A 23,477-nucleotide genomic window follows, 5' to 3' on the forward strand; every position below is an offset into this window, starting at 1 on the left:
AAAATTTCATACAACGCAAAAATAGTATTGTAATTTTTTTTTTATTTCAACATAACTACAATTTACAAATATAAATTGTAACTGTTGCCAAACATCAAAATTTTGATCGTGTGACCATGAGGATGCTGCAATGGTCACTAAGTGTGAAAATGGTCGCTAAGTGTGAAAAATGGTCATCAGTCACTTTTTTCAATGCCATTGTAACTTTGGTCACTAAGCCCATTATACCACCTTTCTTGCCACAGTTCTTAAGTAAATAACTGCAGCTGGTATTTTGTATTTTGGATAGAATCTTTTTTTAAATTGTCTTAGACTATTTTAAAAAAGATTCTATCCAAAATACAAAATACCAGCTGTAGTTATTCACTTAAGAACTGTGGCAAGAAAGGTGGTATAGTGACCAAAGTTACAATGGCATTGAAAAAAGTGACTGATGACCATTTTTCACACTTAGCAACCATTTTCACACTTAGCAACTGTTGCAGCATCCTCATGGTCACACGATCAAAATTTTGATGTTTGGCAACAGTTACAATTTATATTTGTAAATTGTAGTTATGTTGAAATAAAAAAAAATATTACAATACTATTTTTGCGTTGTATGAAAATTTTTGTTGCTCCGTATAAAATTTTTAATCAAGCCCCCCCCCCCCCCCCCGTGAAAGGTGTCCCTCTTTACCAATCTGAAAATCTGGTCACCTTATCTTTAAACTACTTATGGGGGGATGTGAAACAGAATAATATGGAAGGCACAAATTGTATGGTTTTAGATATGATGTAATCATCCTAATTGAGCTCCAAGATGGTGGCAGCAGAAGAAACAATATCAGATCATGGCGAGAGCAGGTCACCACTGGTCATCTCCTTGGCCCCCTCGTGGGTCTTGTGCTTGGCTCTCAAATGGAGCACATTCCCCTCATGCACCCAATGTGTTTGGCACTGCTGTGGGCCACTGCCACCACCAAGGCCACCAGCAGCTTGTGCAGGTTTATTAGGCCACTCCGGTGCTGCTTGGAGCACTACCCCCCACCCCAGTGGGGAAAGGCTGCTCCTCATTGGAACCATTGCTAGCCAGGCCCAGCCAGGATTGTATGCCTCCCCACCCGCCATCTCTGCTGGGCCTGGGCGGGGCTGGCGATGATGGGGATCTTGCTTTCCCCACTCAGAGTGGCTGTCTTTTACCTGCTGGGCCTGGGCATGCTCCACCACCTTTACTCAGTCTTTCTAGCTGACTGCTTCACCTCCTTCAAACTGGGCAGTCTGCTGAGTGGCGTCAGCCACAGCCTGCAGTGGAGCCAAGGGGCACCTTTGGCATTTAGTCATGGCAGCCACATGACCACAAAAATGTCTTCAGACAGTGCTGGCACTTCAGCTTTGAAATGGAGATGAACACCGCCCCCTAGAGTCAGGAATGACTAGCACATATGTGCAAGGGGAACCTTTATTTTTTTACTAAGTTTGTTTTGAGCACATGCAATCATTTACACATTGCCAAAAGAATAAAAATCATTATTTTAAGCAAAGGGTGGCAACTATACCTTAGCCTTTGGTTTAAAAACTTTCCCAAAAAACTAATGAAAGCTGCATTTGCAGATGCATGCTTACTGGTGAAAAGTTAGAAATATTTTTGCAAACTACAATGAAATACAGCAAACTTTCCTGTATTAGGAAAGTTAAAATCAGATGAACTGGCACTTCTCATTCTTCTTCTACTTTATAAGAGTCATTTAAATGTCCAGCTTTCCCTTCTAGTTGAATGTGGATTAGGCAGTCTTTCAAAGAAGAGAAAATATGTTTTAGTGAACCACAACTATGTGTCAGAATGTTTTCTGGAAGAGCAAATGATGTAATAAGAAATACTCTAAAATCTCAACTCTTTATCAATCAACATTCTTCCAAGCCCTTTTCTCTGGGACCTGAACTGTGTGGAACACAAGTCTCTTCATAGAAGTCCATATTCAAAGACAGGACTCCTAGAGGAAGCTTAGAGGAAGGACAAGGCTTTTTCTTTCGTGAGCCAGAGGGATGTCATGGGGATCCCCACTGTCCTCAGTGAAAAATGCCTTCAGTCAGGGGACTTTGCTTCAAGTTATTTTTTAAAATTGTCTGTACTGTAAAGCTGGGAGTTAACTTCTGCCATGGGTGCAAAAGACAGACAGCAAGACTTATCACCATCATCATTGTTATCAGCATCATGTCCTTAAAATGTTAGAGAAAGGGAGAATCCACATTTTTTTCTTGTTTCAAATATATATTTATTACTAACATTCAGGAAATAAATTAACAGGCTAGACTACTTACGTGCAAACCGCGATGTAGGATGAGCATTCTTGTCTCCTGTTTCATTTGCAACTAAAAGACAAAATACATTCTTAGTAAACTCCATTATCTGTACTTGAGAAATATAATACATTTCCCCTTTTCCCCAGTAGACAGAATAATAAGTAGCATGCTTAAAATAGAATCCCAAACACTTTTGCCATATCCTCTACTAAATTCGTTGAGGTATATTCTCAAGTAAATGGAAGCTATATTTAAGTTTTTTTCTCCTTTCCCAGTGCTTCTTTGTTTTTCTCTTACTTATGCATTTGCTAGAAGCTTGCAGAAGCTTGCAGAAGCTTCCAAACTTGCTTCCCTATTTGGGGATTTTTTTTTTTTTAATGACAAAGGAAATCTAAACTTAGATTAAAAAGAAGTGCAGAGCCAGCAGAATACACATGTCATAGCTGAAAAATCTAAATACATGATTTTATAAAAACATAGTATCCTTGTTTCATGAAGTAATCCTCGACTCACAATTGGGACCAGATATTTTGTTGATAAGCAGTACAATGATTAAGTGAAGCATCACATGCCTGTAGCCCAATTCTATGATTTATTTTTTTTGGCCATGGCTGTTAAACTAATCACTGTGATTGTTAAGTGAAGGATCACATGATCATGATTTGCGATTTTCAATTCAAATTTTCCCATGAACTTTTCTTCTTGGAAGCCAATGATAATCACATGACAACGGGACACTGCATGTACAATGGTTGCCAAGCACCTGAAATTTGGTTATGTGACCATGGGGACATAGTCGTCATAGGCAGAGGTGGGTTGCTCCCAGTTCAGACTGGATTGAGTGAACCGGTAGTAGCTGTAGTGGGAAGCTCCGGCCACCCACCTGGATGCTTCTGAACATGCACAGAAGCATCACACGCATAGGGGAGTATGCCCAAACCAATAGTAAAAAAATTGGCAACCCACCACTGGTCATAAGTGCATAAGTATTGATGGTTTGGGACTTTGGACTCTGAGAATATCACAGACACCAAGAAAAGAAATAAATTAATCATAGAACAAATAAGTCTAGAGTTCTAATTCAAGGCACAAATGCCCAAGCTCAAATTATTCTACTTCAGACACATTATGTGAAGACCCAATTCTGTGGAGATGTTAGAAGCAGATTGTCATGGAAAAATTCTACCTACCCTATGTAGTTCAGAGGTGGGTTCCTACTGGTTCGGACCAGTTCGGTCGAACCGTTAGTAAAAATTAGGGCTGGCTCTCCGAACTGGTAGTACTGGCAGGCTGGCCATGCCCCTGAACTGGTCCACTGGTTGCTGCTTGCATCTGTTGGACAGCAAGCTGACCAGAGCTGGAAAGTGGCTGGCTGGCAAAGAAACCTGTCAGCCACCTCTTTGACTGCCAGAGGCTTCTTTTCCACCCTGATTCTCCAAAGTACAGTCAGAAAGAGTCCCAGAGGTCCCAGAGATGGGCTGTTTTTCACAAAAACAGAAAGCGTTTTTGCCTTCCCCAGCCCATAGAAGTACTTTGCAGGCTTCAGAAGGGCTGGGGGAAGGCAAAAATGCTCCAATTTTTGAGAAAAACAAGCGAAAAATAGGCCTCTATTTTTTTGCAAAAATTGAGGCATTTCTGCCATCCCCCAGCCTCCAGAAGCACTCTGCTGGCTTCAAGAGGGCTGGGGGAAGGCAAAAATGCCTCAGTTTTTGCAGAAAATAGCCCATTTTCTGCCCATTTTTTACAAAAACAGGGGCATTTTTGCCGTCCCCCAGCCCTGCTGAAGCCTGCAGGGTGTTCCTGGGGTCCAGAGAGGACAAAAACTTTTTTCTTACTGGGTAGTTTGCAGGTACTCCCTTAGCTCCGGTGAGGCTGTTTTGCTGGAGGGTTTTCCCCCTAAACTCCAGCAAGCAAGGCAGCTGGCAGATGCTTCCCTGCTCAGCCAGGGGCTCCCTTGCACCACAATTGGACCGTCGTTTCCTTCCTTCCCAGGCTCCAATTCTGCAGGACAGCAAAGAGCCTGCATATAGAGGGATAGGGACAGAGCACCCAGCTGCCAGTGCAGATATGGGGGCAGGCAAAGCACACGAGGGCCCCATGGCGGTCCTGATCCCAGGCGGCCAGACGCTGCCACTGCTGGAGTTGCGGGGTCCCATTGGGTTCTGGGGTTTCTGCCCCTTGTGCTGCACTTTGCAGCCACCAGAGCCCCATGCCAACCACTTCAGTGTGCTGGACTCCCCACGCGGCTTCTCCCTGGACCAGCTCTGGCAGTGCTTCCTGGCCCTGCACCACTCGCTGCACCCGGACCCCTTCAGTTGCTGGCCAAATGCAGCTCCTCAGAGCAGCACGCCACCCTGATCATGTGCTCTGGGGATTCCAAAAAAAGAGACAGTGAAGAGCCGAGGCCTGCCACCTCCCCATCAATTTTTTTGCCACCATTTCGATGGGCATGGCTTGGTGAGGGGATCATGTGACTGAGTGTGCATGAGTGATTATCAGGTTGGCCATTCCCACCCAGTCACATGCCCCCTATCTAGCCATGCCTCCAAATTGGTAGCAATTTTTTTTGAAACCCACCTCTGATGTAGTTGCTAAAATTCAACAACAGCATAATCAGTCAGTCATCAGCACGTGGAAATAATCTGAAGACTCATAGATTTTCTACTTCTTATGTAAGAAAAAAATAAGCTATCCCCATCATCATCTAGTGACCCAATAACCTAATTTAATTTTATACAGACCTAATTTGCAAGTAATTCCTTCTGAATTCAGTGGGGCTAATTTCCAAAGAGATTGTAACACAGTCTTTTTATTTATTTTGATGTAATGAATAGAGAAAACTATAACTTTTTTTGTGGAGATGTTTTGATCTCTTTTATTTTAGATTCTGTGGTTTAACTTAATCCCTACAGAAAATAATTATATACGTTTTCTCCATAACAGTTTAGTAAGAAATCCAGTAACACTGCTTCCATCACAAGAAAATGTTGTGCTCAGATGCAAAACAAACAGCAGGTTTACTTAGCAAATTACCAAGAGCTTCATTTTTCCTTTTTTTAAAAAAAACTAATCATATGCAAACAATTCATATGCTTTTGTTCTCAGATGTTAGCATCATGAAGGGAACATTATTTGACCCCATTTTAGTCTCTCTTGGGGAAAGAAATGAATGCTGTTTTCTGGAGCCTTCAGTTTCCTTTCTAGCACTATACTGTGTATTCTCAGTATTTTTACATTGGCAAAAGTTACATTTATCTAGGAGAATCTTTAAACTAGTTATGGGGGGATGTGAAACTGAGAATAATATGGAAGGCACAATTGTATGGTTTTAGATATGATGTAATCATCCTAATTGAGCTCCAAGATGGTGGCAGCAGAAGAAACAATATCAGATCATGGCGAGAGCAGGTCACCACTGGTCATCTCCTTGGCCCCCTCATGGGTCTTGTGCTTGGCTCTCAAATGGAGCACATTCCCCTCATGCACCCAATGCACTTGGCACTGCTGTGGGCCACTGCCACCACCAAGGCCACCAGCAGCTTGTGCAGGTTCATTAGGCCACTCTGGTGCTGGTCGGAGCACTACTCCACCCCCAGTGGGGAAAGCCTGCTCCTCAATGGAACCATTGCTAGCCAGGCCCAGCCAGGATTGTGAGCCTCGCCCCCGTCTCTGCTGGGCCTGGGCCTGAGCAGACCTGGCAATGATTGGGATCTTGCTTTTCCCACTCAGAGTGGCTGACTTTGACCTGCTGGGCCTGGGCATGCTCTACCACCTTTACTCAGCCTTTCTAGCTGGCTGCTTCACCTCCTTCAAGCTGGGCAGTCTGCTGAGTGGCAGCAGCCACAGCCCGCAGTGCAGCCAAGGTCCATCAGGTTTGCAACAGAAACATACTCCAAATGCAGACCCTTGAGGGGGCCAAGGAGAATATGAACAGTGGCAACCTGCTCTCCAACAGCAAGCAAAAACAGTGGGATGGAGTAAATGCATCCAGTGGTCTGCATCATGTGCCTTCCCCCACCTCTGCCTGCTGCTGCTGCTGATGCTGCCACCACACCTGCTGCTTGGAAGACCAGCCTAGTGGTGTCAGCAGGCTCTGGAGCTGCAGAGTGCATCAGCTGAGAGCTGAGAGGCTGGCAAGCTGTGACTCCTGCTGGAAACCATCAGCCCCTATGGACAAGGGGTGGAGAGTATGCAGGGTCTGACAGTTTCCAGCAACTGTCCCACCCCCTGCCTTGCCTCACCTCATCCTCCCATCCATCACCTCACCCCCACCCACTCACCCCACCCACTCACCCCACCCTCCACCCATCCTGAATTCCACCACCCACCCTGAACAATTCCTTCCCAACCCTGACAAGCACCCACAGGCACCCCCCTTGTGAGCGACTTTGAGCTGGTCATGCCCAGTCAGCCATGACCACCCTGGGCACATCTCTCCTCCCTCACCACCCCCCTGAGGACAACCACAATGCTGATCCAGCCCTCAATGAAATTGAGTTTTACATCCTTCAGTAGGATTAGAATTTGAAGCTCCACAGGACTTTCTTTTAGGGTATTTTTGTTTGCCTTCTCCCTCCTTCATTTGCTTCCTTTAGAATATGCTTCCTCTTCATACTGCCATTTTATTCAATTTTCCCAATTATATAACCTTTTTTTCCCAATAAGAAGACTCCATTGCAATTTCTGAAAAATGTTTTATCCCTTTTTCTTTTTCTGAGTTTCTTTTTTGTCTCTTTCAAAGGAAGAATTTCTTGCAATTTCTTCTCCTTATAGTAGTTTTGAGTATACTCTTATAGAAAATTGTGGGTTTACTATTATACACCTTTTCATCCCTTTATGGTTCCTTTGCTGCCCAAGCTTGTGATGCCTCACTTTAGGATTTAATTAAGGTGAGGGAAATCAAGGAGTCTGCAGACCACTAAAGACTATACAAAGAAAGGCAAATACACTCACAGAAATCCCAAGAACTCCTTGTATCTAAAGTGCAAGAACATCCTACTTCACACATAAGAATTGCATAGCAAATCTGAAAAAGCTTTCTTTATAGTGCTAAATAATAAGAATAGGAGAGAAAGGAGAGAAATTATGGGACAGAAAAACAGGATTCCAAATAGAAAATGATGGTATGTGTTTCTACCTCCAAAGCAAAATCAAAAATGGAATGGAATGGAGTGGAGTGGAGTGGAGTGGAGTGGAGTGGAGTGGAGTGGAATAGAATAGAATAGAATAGAATAGAATAGAATAGAATAGAATAGAATAGAATAGAATAGAATAGAATAGAATAGAATAGAATAGAATAGAATAGAATAGAATAGAATAGAATAGAATAGAATAGAAGCCAGCAGCATCACAGCGAGACCAGCTGGAAAAACAATGGGCTCTGCTGAGCTTTGCAAAAATCCAGCCAGACAAATCCCTGTCAGAAGATATTCAGACCAGAGCCATCCTGGAGGGTCGGGGAAGAAGAAGAGACACCTCAGATGAGCCAGAGGAACCTGCAGTTCTTCAGTAGGGTTGGAGGAAAGCTCTTTAAACCAGCAGCAGGGAAGGTTGTCATAATTAAATGACCGCTACAAAGCTTGAACATCCAGACTAACCTTTTTGTGCAGGAGCAGTGTTGGAATTGAATGTTGAAATCAGGGGAGTGATTGGCCAACTTACAGGTAAAAATTTTTTTTGATTTTGATCTTAAAAAGGGACCTGGAGCTGAATCAGCAGCTAACTGAATTTTGGGGGATATTATTGAAGAAAAAAAAGGCAGCAGAGGTTAAAACACTAAAGCCTCAAGGAGTTTTGTCTTCTGCAGTTTGGAAGTGAAGAATTTAAATAACAATAAGAAAGAGCCAGGGAGAAGTTCCTTTTCTCCTTATTTTATTTTATTTTTTGTGGATTTAGCTTTTGACAGCTAATGACAGTCAGCTGTTGGATTGTATTGTGGATTGGAAAGAGCCATCTACTGGCGAGAAGAAAGCACTACACCAACTAGTGAAAGAAAGAAAACAAGAGTGCAGCTGTGAAGAGTGACCTTGGCTACAGGGAAAGATACTTTTAAACCATGACAATCTTTATGGGGTATCTGTTTTTGTAACATAGTTTGGTTGCAACTGTTTATAGCTGTGGAAGAGAAAAAAAAACCTTCAATTTGGACGGGACAGGACTGGACTATTGCTGAAATTGAACAATAGAATTTGGAAGACCCTAAATTTGTAATTAAATGTGGTATAACCCAAAAATTTAAAAATCTGTTAAAATAGTTAAATTTGTACTATGGAGATTTGGATGTATGATAAATTGGGTTGCTGAAAAATGTGTGCGAAACATTAATTGGTACAAAAAAGATAGAAAATCAGAAAGAGCACACAGAGAAAGAAATAGGAGAAGGGGAGGTAAAAGAAGGCACAAATGAAGAACAGGAAGACAACATGGAAGAAAGAAGAATTGAAAACAAAATGCAGATGGATTATTTCACTGGGATTTACAGTCACAAAGGAAAAGCAAACAAGGGGAAAGACCCCCCAAAAAGAAACCACCAAACAGTAGAAGGGAGGAGAATAGGGAAAACCCTGGGGGAAAATATCAGAAAACTAAGATTAAACACCTTGAAGAAAAGATACAATAACCATAAAAATAGGAAAAAGAAAAAGAAGAAGTTAGGAGAAAGAGGAAGAAGAAGAAAAATGATTAGAAATGGAATTCTTGAGAGCCCAAAAGAAAATGGTTAAAACAGGGAGGAAGGGGAAAAGAATTATATTAGTAGACTAAAGGGAATAGTAACAAGATTGTTAAAGTTATGTAACTAATTAAGAAATAAAGTAACTATAGTATATTGTTAATTGTGGATACAATAATGAAAGAAATGGTCTCTATGTTAAAATTGAATTAGAGGATATAGGATGTATACAGTAAAATAGATTAATGGAGGAAATATGAAATAAAAATTTGGTGTTACTTTGAAGGGACAATTGAAGATATTGTTTATGTATTAAGAAAAAGTAAGTATAAAGATGATAAATAATGGAAGATAATTTGGCAGAAAATGAAATAGTATTATGATGTAAAATAGATGATGTAAATGAGATGATGTAAAAGAAAGGATCTGAATAACACTTCCTTTATATAATATGTGAAAATTTGTATTAAAAAATAAAAACCTTGACTTAAAAAAATAGAATAGAATAGAATAGAATAGAATAGAGCTGGAAGAGACCTTGGAGGACTTCTAGTCTCAGACAAGTGACTGTTCAGTCTCTTCTAAAAAAAACCTCCAATGATGGCACGCCCACAATTTCTGGAGACAAGCTGTTCCACTGGTTAATTATTCTCACTGTTAGGAAGTTTCTCCTTTATTGCTTCTCTCTTTGATTAGTTTCCAACTATTATTTCTTGTCCTGCCCTTTGGAGACTAATTTGACCCCTTCTTCTTTGTGGAAGCCCCTCAAATACTGAAATACTGCAGAGAGGGGTGTGGCCAGCATCATGGTGCTATGATATGTTCTTTAGGGCTCTGAAGAAGCATTAATATCCTGACTGTTTTGGGTGACCCATTGTGGATCAGAACCATTTCGTAGGGACGGTGAGGAATGGAAGCATGTGTGGCGTGAACAGGGAAGTCACAAATTCCCTGAAGCACTGGCAATAGCCCCCGACCCAATGGCTGGGAAGGCAGCCATTGCACACTGTCAAAAACTGGGGCAGTCATACAGAGAGCAGAAAGAAAGTGAGGTGGATCGTCTGGGTGAGACTGTGGGTTTGTCTTGGAGGACAGTGTTTCCTTTTCTTGTGTTCCCTGGCTGAAAAACTTTAAAAGAAGGAAAAAGAGATCAGCAAAAGGAGAGAGGGGGAACAGACTGGTGCTTCCACTCCGGTAGTAGCAGCAAAACAGCGGTGGCCCTAAAATAGATGAAATATTAAATGAATCTGAGAATTGATTGAAAGACATAAAGCAGATTGAACAGTCATTATTATTTAATTTTTTCTTGTTAACCTGGATAAATTTAGAATCTTAAAACTTTGAAATTTGCTTTTGAAATTTGAAATGTGGGTTTTCATTGACTGAATGGGTAAAGAAAGGGGCCATGGGAGGTGGGCGGGGGTCTACGGCAATGGGGGAGGGTTGGGGCATTTCGGTCATGACTGGGAGGGGCAGATATGACGGGAGCTGTAGGGCTGGCCATTACCGGGAAAGAAGGATTTGCTACCTTACAGCGATTCCTTGTTCTGGCCCTACTGGCTCAACTCAAGGGCCTGGTCGCAAAGGAGAGCAGGGCCCTGGTCTCAGGTTGCTGTTGCTAAATGCCAGTCTGTAGTAAATAAAGCTCTCCTCATCCGGGACTTAATTTTAGATGAGGGGGCAGACCTGGCATGTATAACTGAAACCTGGCTGGGCCATGAGGGAGGAGTCCCCCTCTCGGAAATGTGCCCAGAAGGGTTCCAGGTGCTACACCAGCCGCAACACCAGAGAAAGGGGTGGGGGAGTGGCAGTTATTATCCGAAGGTCATTAGCTCCTCGCAGGATCCCTGCCCCAGAGATCGTGGGGTGTGAGTCCCTTCTCCTGAAGTTGAACCTAGGGGTTCAAGTGGGCTTGTTTTTGATGTACCTACCTCCTAACTGCGTCACAACGGCCCTGCCTGGGCTCCTAGAGGCGGTAGCCAGGTTGGCGGTGGAGTTCCACAGACTGATGGTACTGGGGGACTTTAACCTGCCATCCCTGGGCGAACACTCTGATGGAGCGGAGGAGTTCATGGCTTCCATGACAACCATGGACTTAACCCAAGTAATTCAGGGTCCAACTCATAGAGCGGGACACACACTCGACCTTTCATTTCTCTCGGGGCAGTGGAGATGTGATCTTGAATTAAGGGGAATAGAGACCTCACGCTTGTCATGGTCAGATCATTTCCTGCTGAGGCTTGATTTTGGGATGCTACTCCCCCATCGCAGGGAGGTGGAGCCGATTAAGTGGTTCTGCCCCAGGCACCTGATGGATCCGGAAGGATTCCAGAAGGAGCTTGGAGGGATACTTGACCACAACCCAACAGAGGCCTTAGTCGAAGCCTGGAATGTTGCAGTGGCTGAGGCTCTGGATCGGATTGCGCATTTGCGGCCTCTCTGCAGCAGTGGATCCAGGAGAGCACCTTGGTTCACCGAGGAACTCCAGGAGATGAAGCACCAAAAGAGACGCCTAGAGCGACGCTGGAGGTCTAGTAACTCCGAATCTGACCGAACACTGTTAAGAGCCTTTATTAGGACTTATTTAGTGGCGATAAGGGTGGCAAAATGCACATATTTTTCCGCACTTATTGCATCCACGGAATCTCTCCCAGCCACCCTGTTTAGGGTGACCCACTCCCTCCTAAAAGGTGAGGAAGCGGGGGAACCCTTGCAGGGAAGAGCTGAGGAGTTTGTCCAGTTTCTGTCGGATAAAATCACTCAGATTCGGGCGGACCTGGACTCTACTTGGGCAGCACCAGCTGAGATGCTGAGGGAGGGTCTTAGTCAGATTTGCCTGGACAAGTTCGAGTTTGTCACTCCTGAGGAAGTGGACAAGGCCATGTGAGCGATGAGTTCCTCCACCTGCTTATTGGACCCGTGCCCCTCCTGGCTGGTTTCGACCAGCAGGGAGGTAACATGAGGCTGGCTCCAGAGGATTACAAACGCTTCTTTACAGGAGGGGACTTTCCTGCAGCCACTCAAGGAAGCAGTGGTAAGGCCCCTCCTTAAGAAGCCTTCTCTGGACCCAGCTATTCTTAAGAACTATTGCCCTGTCTCCAACCTTCCTTTTTGGGGAAAGATTGTTGAGAAGGTGGTGGCGCTTCAACTCCGGCGGACCTTGAATGAAGTAGATTATCTAGTCTGGCTTCAGGCCTGAATACAGCACAGAAACCACTTTGGTCACACTGACCGATGATCTCTGGCAGGCCAGGGATAGAAGACATTCCTCTATCCTGGTGCTTCTTGACCTCTCAGCGGCTTTCAATACCATCAACCATGGTATCCTTTTGTGACGGTTAGAGGAGGTGGGGGTGGGAGACACCGTTCTACGGTGGTTCTCCTCTTACCTCTCTGACAGGTCGCAATCGGTGTTGGTCAGGCGACAAAGGTCGACCCCTAGGCCCCTTACATGTGGGGTGCCGCAGGGTTCGGTCTTGTCCCCCCTCCTATTTAACATCTACATGAAGCTGCTGGGTGAGATCATTCGACAGCACGGGGTTAAGTATCATCAGTACGCTGATGATACACAATTATATTTCTCTGCCCCGTGCCAGCTCAGTGTAGAGGCGGACGTGATGTGCCGGTGCCTGGAGGCTGTTAGGATCTGGATGGGGGTAAACAAACTCGTGCTCAATCCCAACAAGACTGAGTGGCTATGGATGTTCCCCCCGAAGGACAGCCCAGATAGTCCATCCTTGATCCTGGGGGGCGAAAACTTACACCGCTCAGAGAGGGCACACAATTTGGGGGTCCTCCTGGATTCACAGCTGACACTGGAACATCATCTGTCGGCTGTGACCAGGTGAGCCTTTGCCCAGGTTTGCCTGGTGCACCAATTGCGGCCCTACTTGGATCGGGAGGCACTCCAAACTGTCACTCATGCCCTAGTCACCTCAAGGCTGGAATACTGCAACACGCTCTACATGGGGCTACCCTTGAAAAGCGTTCAGAGGCTGCAACTAGTCCAGAATGCAGCCACGCAAGCGATATTGGGTGTACCTAGGCACACTCATGTTACACCTATCCTCCGCGAGCTGCACTACCCATTGGTCTCTGGACGCAATTCAAGGTGTTGGTTATTACCTTTAAAGCCCTACATGGCTTAGGACCAACATACCTGTGAGACCGCCTATTGCCACTTTCCTCCCAGCGGCCGGTAAGATCCCACAGGGTTGGCCTCCTTCAGATGCCGTCAGCCAGACAATGTCGGCTGGCAGCTCCCCGGAGGAGAGCCTTCTCTGTGGCTGCCCCAACCCTTTGGAACGAACTACCCCCCAAAATCCGGACTTCACCCACTCTCATGGCCTTCAGAAAAGCTGTCAAAACCTGGCTTTTCTGGCAGGCTTGGGGCTGTTGACCTCATTGTTGAGGTCCAGCCCCGACTGAAATGAATGTATCTGTATCGTTTTAACTTGTCTTATTTTATTTTATTTTTATTATTTATTTTTACTTTCTTTTATTTTCTTTCTCTTCCCTTCTGTAAGCCTCCCGGAGTCCTTCAGGATTGGGCAGCCTATAAATAAAATTAAACTTACAAACTTACAAACTTCAAAATATTGAAGAAGAAAAAGGAGAGAATCTAGCCAATAAAACTACAGAGATACTTTTGATTCCAACTTCTTTTGAATTTGTCTGTTCTGTCTATTCTTTTTCCCTAAGTATGTCATTGCAAGACCTCTGATATATGCTTTGCAAGTGTCCCATATGTTCTGTAATGATGTGTCTTCCTTTCCATTTTCCTGGAAGAAATATGTCAATTCTTTTTTCACATATTGCTGGAAATTGTTTTCTTTCAATATTCTTGAATTTAAAGTCCATCTCCCCTTTTTTCTCTGGCCCTTTCAAGTCATTGTTGTTGGATTATGATTTGCCCATATGCTTATATCTATGTTTATCTTAGTTGAGCATTAGCTCTGTTGACAACCATATCATATCAATTCTTGACCACGATAAAGGTCTATTTGAGTAGAATGAATATTGTCTTTCTTTTGGTTGTCTTATTCTCCAAACATCTTGCAAGTTTAATTCTTCCACCATTGTGAAAAATGTGTTGGGTAGAATTTTTCTTGGCTTCTTGTTCATCTTTGTAGATTTATAGTCTATTTCATTATTTACAATTGCATTAAAGTCTCCTAGTATACATATATCTTCATAGTCATATTCTGTTATCTTTTTGTGTAGTTTCCCAAAAAAATCTTCTTGTTTGTCGTTTGGAGCATGTATTGCCACTAATAATATCTTTCTCATGTTCAGCGTTATTTTCACCATTAGTATCCTCCCCTCCCTGTCTTCAAAAATTTTATTTGATTGTATTGTTTTTCTAATATATAATGCTATACCCTTTTTGCTTTGGTCAGCCAGGGTCGTATATAAATTACCAAGTTTTGCCTGTTCCAAAAATTTTCTGTGTTGTTTTCTAATATGTATTTCCTGTAAGCATATAATGTCCAATTTCAATTTCTCTAATTTATTGAATGTTCTTCTTTTTGTTGCTGAATTTAATCCATTTATATTAATGGAGATTACTTTTATTTTTTCCTCCATGTAATTGGTTTATAGTTTTAGTTGATCTAATTGTTTTTGACTCCCTCTGCTCCTTTGTCTCTTTGGCCCTTGCTCCTTCTCTTAGCTTTTTTTCTAACTGTTTTTTCTCCATCTTCCTTTGATCTTTCCCCTTAGCTTCCTCGCATTTAGCTCCTTCCTCTTCTCTTACCAGCGTTCCCTCCTGTGTCACTATATTTTGTTCATAAAATAATTCTGCTTTCTCTAGTGTATCTAGTCTGTACCTTTGTTCATGCCAATTTACCAAAATCCCTTCTGGAACAAGCCATCTAAAACTCACCCCTTCTTTGATCAGACTCTTAGTCAAAAAGTGGTATTCCTTTCTTATTTTTCTGACCTTCCTTGGAACTTGCTTCAATACTACTATCTCTCTATATTTGTATTTTATTGTGGTACTTCTTGCTGCTTGCAATGTTTCATTTTTAGCGGGTTTTTTTACAAATCTTTACATGTACCTCTCTGGGCAAGTTCTTTCTCGTTGCATATTTTGTATATACTCTAAAAGTCTCATCCATTCCGCCTAGAATATATTCCTTACTCATTTCTGTAGGCGCTGAGAGAATTTCTGTGATCTTCTCTGCTAAATTCTCTCCTTTCTCCTCTTATATGTTCTTGAATCTTAAAAAGAATTTGGATCTTTCTATCTCCCACAATACGTTGGCTCCTTGCTGTTTTTTATCAAATGTTGTCAGTTTATAATCCATCTCCTCCACTTTTTTCTCTGTTATCTCTGCCTTTTCTTTCACCTTCTGCAGTCTTTGTTCATTTTCCCCCATCATTTCCTTGACTTCTTTCAATTCATCTGCCACTTAGACAATTTTATCTTCTACTCTGTTTATGTGCTCCTTGATATCTGCATGTATGTCTTGCAACATATTTTTAGCTCCAAAATAGCTTTGTCTTGTTGTGTTCCTCTGCCTGCTGGCTTCCATGTCAGTGAACCAGGTGGGTAGCTGTTGCAGATGCATATGATGTTATTTTCTTCATCTTGGTATTTGGATCTGATATTGTTGTATTTAATTTGTAATCAAATTTTGTAATCCAAAAAAAAGATTAGTAAATTAATTGTAGTCCTGAAGTCATCCACACCGGCCCAAGCACCAGCCTCCAATAAACCAACCCCTGTTCTTGGGCCCCATCTTCAGGTTCTTGCTACCTTAATCCAATCACTTTTTAATGGCCACATAAAGTAACAAAAGGAAAAAAAAAAAGGAAACAAGGGGAAGAAAAATAGGCACATAAAAATATTGGTCAAAAGGCACTCACCTCCCCCACCCCCCAAAAAATGGGGGAGAGAAAAAAACCACAAAATTAATTCCACGATGGTAATCCACACCTCATTGCAAGAGGTAAAAAAAAGAGAGATAAAAAGATAAAAGTTGGGTAGGTAGAAAATGACCCAAAGTAGCCAAATAAACAAAGAGAGGGAAAAACGAAACCTTTGGTATGAGTTGTCTGGGTTATCCAAATTTCTTTTCCCCCACCCTTAGGCAGAAGTGGGAGGAACACACTAACAGGATGGAAGTCTCAACAGCTAGGTAGCAAGGGAAGGGAAGGCAATGTTTACACACTTGGTCTTATTTCTTTCTTCTAGAGGACTTTTATCAGTTCGTTATTATCCACAATGTTTCAAGGTCAACTTTTCTTAGGCACTGTTTCCTACTACACAGCAATGCAGATAATTAATTCAACATATTTTCTTTTAAGTTTCTGGCTTCAAAAGCAAATCTAAGCAATTCTCAAATATAATGGAACAGCAAAATCATAAATTGAACCTGATAGAAAATGGGGACTTGGTAAATAAAATAAAATCAGCAAAACAAAACTTCTTTGAAAATGCAAATAAACCAAGATGTTGGCTGGCTTACAAGATGAAAAAGGAAAGAGAAAAAAGGCTGATAAGTCAACTGGTGGATGAAGAAGGGAATATACAACATTTAAATGAAAAAAAGAGAACAATAATTGAGAATTTCTACAATAACTTGTATCAGCATGAGAGAGTTCCAGAAGGGAAAATAAGACAATATTTAGAGAAAACTAGAATAACCAAAATCCCAGAGAAATTTAAGAAGGCACTAGAAGAAAGAATTACAATGATGGAGGTAACAGAAGGCATCAAAAGGCAAAAGAAGGGGGAAACACCAGGACCAGATGGATTACCAGCAGAACTGTACCAAGCACTATAAGAAGTATTGAGCAATGTAATGTTGGAACTATTCAATGACTTATCAAAAGAGGCAAAAATGTTGGAAACATGGACAGAGGGATATATAATGCTTATACTAAGAGAAGAGTCAGATCCACAACTACAGACTTATTTCACTATTAAATGTGGATTATAAATTTTTTGCATCAATAATGGTAGAAGAAATTTAGTAGACAGATAAACTTGATCACCAACCTTGTAATCATACGGCTTAGTCCATTTCTTATCAGCATGTTTCTTATGCGCGCAATGTGCAGCATCCAAAGTTTGGAGTGCTAAAGGCCAAACGTGCCGAAGGCAATCACTCCACTCAGATAGAGACGGCACTTGAGGTTGTTCACGAGGAGCCTCAGGAATGGGTACAAAATCCTGGCCATCCACCACCCGGAAAGGGGTGAAGCCAGTGCTGCTATGCACAGAATTGTTAAAAGCCACCTCCGCGTGCGGCAACAAATCCACCCAATCATCCTGCTGGTAGTTGATGAAACAACGCAAATACTGTTCCAGAACAGAATTAGTCCTCTCACAAGCCCCATAAGTCTGAGGGTGATGGGCGGAGCTTAAGCCCTGGCCGGAGCCAATTCGCTTCAGAAACTCCCTCCAGAACACGGAGGTGAACTGCACACCCCTATCTGAAATGATGCGGTCGGGTACCCCATGTAAGCGGTAAATGTGGGAGATGAACATCTTAGCAAGAGTCTTAGCAGATGGAATCTTGGAACATGGGATGAAATGGACTTGCTTGGAGAACAAGTCGGTAACTACCCAAATAATGGTGTGTCCCTGACTCTCAGGGAGTTCCACAATGAAGTCCATAGAGATTTCCTTCTAAGGGGTGACGGGGCGAGCTACAGTCTGGAGCAGTCCCTGAGGCTTCCCCGACGGGCGTTTAGCAATGCACAAACGGGACAACTGGCAACATAAATTTCAATGTCCTTTTTCAAAGAAGGTCACCAAAATTGCCTCTTGATGAGATGGAGCCTCTTCACAAAACCAAAATGCCCCGCCATCCGGGAATCATGAGCTCTCTGAAGAACAACTAGTCGAAGAGACGTAGGAACGTAAAGTTTCACCTCAATCCAGGGCAAGTCATCCCTCATGGTACATTCACCCATGTGCTGCTGGAACCAATCATCATTAGGGAGGGCTTTCTTGAGATTGGAAAGAAAGTCCTGGGACACCTCCACTTTAGAACATGTTTGATGCCTAGTAACCACTGGAGCAGCGAGGTTCATCGTGGGAATGACAGGCTGGACCATGCTGAGCTTAGAACAGTTATATTGAGGAAGCCGGGACAAAGCATCAGCCATAAAATTCTCCCCCCCCTCCCGGAATGTACTTCAAGGTAAAATTAAAATGATTGAAATGTTGAGCCCAGCGCATCTGTTTAGGAGAAAGTTTCCTGGGAGTTCTCAAAGCTTCCAAATTTTTATGGTCAGTCCACACCTCGAAAGGGTGCTTGGCACCCTCTAGAAAATGGCGCCATGTGGCTAAAGCCCAATGAACAGCAAATGCTTCCTTCACCCAAATAGCCCAATGTCTCTCTGTGTCAGTCAATTTGCGAGAGGTGTATGCGCAGGGTTGTAAGTTACCTTGATCATTGGCTTAAAGCAATATGGCCCCCACAGCCACATTGCTGGCATCAGCCTGAACCACAAAATGCACATCCCTGTCTGGGTGCTTGAGGACCAGTTCTTCGACAAAAAGGCCTTTCAACTTCTCAAAAGCAGCTTGACATTCCATGGTCCAATCCAACGGCTGGCTAGGCTTGGGCTTCGGCCCACCTTTGGATTTTAATAGGTTAGTTATGGGAAGAGCTATCTTAGCAAAAGAAGGGATGAACTGATGATAGAAATTGGCAAACCCCCAAAATTTTTGCAACTGCCTCCGTGTACGAGGGGCCTCCCACTCAGTGACTGCTTTAACTTTAGCGGGGTCCATCTCCACACCCGCGTGGGAAATACGATAGCCTAGGTAATCAACCTTCTCCTGGTGGAATTCACATTTGGACAATTTGGCGTAAAGCTCCGCGGCCCGAAGCTTTTTCAGTACAGTATGAACCAGCTTTACATGTTCCTCACATGTTTCTGTGTAAATAAGGATATCATCTAAATATACGATAATGCCTTTGTAGAGATGGTAATGCAACACCTCATTAATTAACTGCATGAAGACCGCAGGCGCCCCCTCTAGGCCAAACGGCATCACTCGAAATTGGAAACAGCCAAGGGGGCAGTTGAAAGCTGTTTTCCACTCATCTCCCTCTTTTATACAGACTCTATAGTATGCTTCCCTCAAGTCCAGTTTAGTGAAAATGCGACCCTTTCCCAGTTGGGCCAGCATGTCCTTCATCACCGGCTCAGGGTTGACTCAGCCTTCCATCCTTCCGAGGTGGGTAAAATGAGGACCCAGATTGTTCGGGGCAATATGCTGACTCTCTGTAAACCGCTTAGAGAGGGCTGAAAGCCCTATGAAGCGGTATATAAGTCTACTGCTATTGCTATTGCTATCAGTGGTAATGGGTACAGATTCTGGGCAGAAATGCAGTTTTAATTTTTGAAGTCCACACATAATCTGAGAGAGCCATCTTTCTTTTCTCTGAAGAGCACAGGAGCCGCTACCTTGGGTCTAGCTGGCTCAATAAAACCTCTTTCTAAATTCTTGTCAATGAATCTCCTCATCTCCTCCATCTCCCTAGGGGACATTGAATATATCCGGGGCTTGGGAAGCTTCACCCCGGGCAAAATATCAATGGTGCAATCAATGGGCCTGTGGGGGGGGGGAGTTTATCAGAAGATTTCTCACTAAATACTCCCCTTAGATACCAATATTCTCTCGGAATTTTTTCTTCCCCTTCAATCCTCTCCTGCCCCCTGGCTGCCAAAGTGGGATTAGAATCAGCAGCGTCTGGAGATTCAACCTCCCTTTCAGGGGGTGTGCTAGTGCGAATGTGTAACCACCCCTTCCTCCAGTTAATGCGAGGGTTCCATTTACGAAGCCAGGGGAGTCCCAAAATAAGGGGCCGGTCCATCCCAGGTGCCACAATAAAAGTGATTAATTCTTGGTGGGTCCCCATGTTCATCTGTAAGGGCTCAGTAGAAAAATGAGCAGGATCCCCTCCCGCTCTAGAACCATCAATTTGGCAAAAAACAATAGGCGTTTTCAAAGTTCTCAATTTCAAGTCAAGTTTTTCCACCATTGCTGGATTTATCATACAGCGAGAACAGCCTGAATCCAGTAGAGCTAAAAGTTTTTCAGTCGTGCCAAAAGGTGGCACTCTTAGTTCAATTGGGATAAGCATGGGCCTCTGTTTGAACTTACCCAACGATGAGAGTGCTTGTCATCTGGTTCGTCAGATGAACTGGAACTAACGCCACCCTCCTCCTCCGGCTGGAAATGCTGGGGAACATTTTCAGCGGCGCACGCAACCTCTCTCTTCTTTTCTTGTTCTTCCCTCTCTTCGGGGAGGGGGTGGAGCAGTCTGCCCCATTTTTACGTGGCAATTCATGGCGCGATGGCCTTCCTTTCCGCAGCAGAAACATGTGAAAGGCTTGGTTTTGCTGGTGAAGCTTCCTTTTCCCTCGCTTCTGGGGCGGAGGGGGGCTGTTGGAGCTGCTAGGGGGGATTTCTCCACTTCTCTCTCTTTCATGTATTGAAGCCTGGCCAAATCCAACTCAACATCTGCTGCGTGTTCATACCAAGCAGTCACCCGGCGAGGAAGGTGTCTGTTAACGCATTGCTGGTATATTTTTTCATTCAATCCCTCAGCGAACTGATTCAATAAAGCGTCTTCTGACCACCTCCTCATATAGGCTGACAACTGTTGAAATTTCTGAATATAATCTGCTACTGATCTATTTCCCTGCTTCAGGGCCATAAATTTCACCCACCCGTGTCTCTCAATCAGCGGGTCATCAAACCTCCTCTTCATTGCAGCCATAAAGTCATTAAAATTCTTCAGGAGAGGGGAATTGCATTTGTGTAGGCCCACCATCCATTCGGCCGCCTTTTTCTCTAAGGCCATCAAGATCATTCTAACTTTCATATCATCAGTCTCTAAATCAGGTCCATACATCTCCATATAATTCCAGATCTGAATGATAAACAACCCTAAAGTCTGGGGGTCACCGTCATATTTTACAGTTAAGGGAGGGACTTTTGCCATTCGGCGTCACCTTTCCCCCCTACTCTTTGAGCGGCCCTAGCTGGAGGGGGGAGGCTGGTTCTGGGTTTTCTTGCCCCCAGCCCGCTTCGGCTTCTTCACCCTCTCTTAACCTATGCATTGAGTACCTTTGCTCAAGATCTTCAGCCTGCTCCCTTTCCACGGCTCTTTCACGGCTTTTGCGTTCAGACCAAGCTTCCTCGAGGAGACTCATGGTGTGGGACAGTTTGTAATCCTCTTCCCCAGCGGCACCCCAATCCGCTGACTTTTTTTTGGTCTCCTTCTCATGACTCCAGCATCCAACTCCTCCGACTCCTCTTTTTGTCCCACACCCAAAGTCCATCGGGGACGAACAGCAGGCTCTTCCATTCTTAGTCCAGCCAGCCTTTCAGTTAAAGATGGTTCTGCCGTCGCCTCCTCAGTTTCCTTTTGCTCACTCACTTGCAAAGACATTTCTTTTCTTCTTGTGAGGACACCCCCCTCGGTAGATTGTAGCTCCGGGTGGAGTGAAAGTGAGACTTAGCTTAATTGTCAACCCTTCTTCATTCACAAATCAGGAAAGAAAACCACTGGACTCCATTTGTTGAAATCAAGTGTACTTTTACTAATTATAAATGAAAAGAAGCGAAGCTAAGCTAAGTCTGATTATTTAGGCGCGAAAGCAAATAATATATTGTATAATTCATTCCCCTCCCCTTGGCATCCCGTATATAGTCCAATCATAATTCTCCCAAATGTCAGGTGTGAGATAACGTCGAAAGGCATCACCAGGATGGAATGCTGGGCCATTGGCCTTGGCGGGAAACACTCCTCCACATGCGCAGTAAGGTGGTCATTTCAAAATCTAGAATCTTCCTCTAGCACAACAATGATTCCCCTCCCAAATACCATGCCCCCCCTCCCCGTTTCAATGGCAGCCGAAGCAGTAGCAAAGTGGAGGCTGACAATTAGCCTAGCAAGGAGGAGCTAAGTTCAATGTAAAGATGTTATCAATTTTCTATTCTTTTTTCCAATATATTTTAGACTGTTTTTGTTAAACATTTATACCGTGTATGGGTTCTGGGAAGTCAGGGGGGGAAGGCTGGGGGGGGTTGGGGGAGGGTGGGAGGAAGGGATGAATATTAGGCTTGACAGGGGTGTTAGATTTTAATGTAATATGATTGCACATGTATACTGTCTTCTCTTATTTTTTCTTTAAAACTAAGATATGTTAAGTATGTTGATGTGGAAGCATAAATACCATCAACATAGAATGGAGTTTGCTCAGAAGCTGAAACACACCAATAAGAGGAAGAGTGGGAAACAGAGGAGAGAAGAAAGATAGAGAGGGATAGGAGACAGGGTAAGGGGGAAGATGAGGAGGATAAGGAGGAGTGGAATGAAGAGAGAGGAGAAGGAGAAAGGAAGGGGAAGTAGAGTAGAAAAGGATGATGGAGGGGAGAAAGGAGGTAGGAGAGAGGTAGAAGAAAGAGGTGTATGGAGAGCAGAAGAGCTAATAATGGGTTTTTATCTTTCTGGGTGTTGATGATAAGAGGAACTGATGTAATTACTACTTAATACAATAGGATATTGGCTATGTAATAGTATACATGTGATTATATGTTATGAAAATGGAAAATAAAAAAGTATATTTCAAGAGAGCAATTTAATATGCTGATGTCAGACCAGGTAGCTACTAATTTGCTATATGCAAATCATAACACTTTTTGTAATGCAAATAAATCTGGTAGATGGCTAGCATATTTGATTAGGAAAAAACAGAAATCTCACAATATATTGAAATTACATTATAAAGGGAAGGAAGTGCATCAACAGGATGAGATCCAAAAGGCCTTTCATGAATTTTTTACAGGATTGTATATGAATGATAAAATACAAGGTTTAGATATAGATAGATACCTGGATAAAGAAAAAAATACCTATAGTTAAAGATGAGCAGAGGGAGAGATTGAACCAACTTTGGGGAAATTTTTCCAGGTAATCAAACAGCTAAAGGTAGGGAAAGCACCAGGTACAGATGCCCTGACATCAGCTTATCACAAAAATTTACAAGTAGAAATGGTAGAACCTCTCAAGGAATTATTCAAAAAGATCCAAATGGAAGGGAAGGTACCCCCATCTTGGAAGACAGCTTTTATATCCCTGATACCAAAAGAGGATCAAGATCTTACTCAACCAAAAAATTATAGACCTGTATCATTACTCAATATAGATTATAAAAATTTTACTAAAATACTAGCGAACAGGTTAATGTTGGTTATTCAGCAATTGATTCATAATGATCAAACAGGTTTTATTCAAGGGAGACAAATGAGAAGTAATGTAAGACTAATTGTTAATACATTGGAATATTTGGGAAAGAATAACCAAATCCCTGCTGCACTTATATTTTTAGATGCTGAAAAAGCCTTTGATTGAGTGAATTGGCAATTCTTATTGAAAATATTGCAAAAATGCAAATAGGAGAGCATTTTTTACAATCAATTAAAGCAATATATCAGGAACAAACAGCTCAAATCATAGTTAATGGAAGTTTAACAGACTCATTTAAA

At 43.0% G+C, this 23,477-nt stretch overlaps 1 protein-coding gene across 1 annotated transcript in view; it reads right to left on the reverse strand.

Annotated features, from left to right (window-relative positions):
* The window catches only part of PDE1C (phosphodiesterase 1C), a 477,912-nt gene that overhangs the window by 315,801 nt on the left and 138,634 nt on the right, over positions 1-23,477 (reverse strand). The window contains exon 2 of the mRNA XM_087714401.1: positions 2,302-2,352. Within this exon, the coding sequence (XP_087570527.1) occupies positions 2,302-2,352 (51 nt within the window). The remainder of the gene's footprint in view (positions 1-2,301; positions 2,353-23,477) is intronic.

This window comes from Thamnophis sirtalis, unplaced genomic scaffold (genome assembly GCF_051295495.1).
Source record: "Thamnophis sirtalis isolate CommonGarterSnake01/CBP01778 unplaced genomic scaffold, rThaSir2_p1.2 scaffold_4, whole genome shotgun sequence".
Lineage (NCBI taxonomy): Eukaryota > Metazoa > Chordata > Lepidosauria > Squamata > Natricidae > Thamnophis > Thamnophis sirtalis.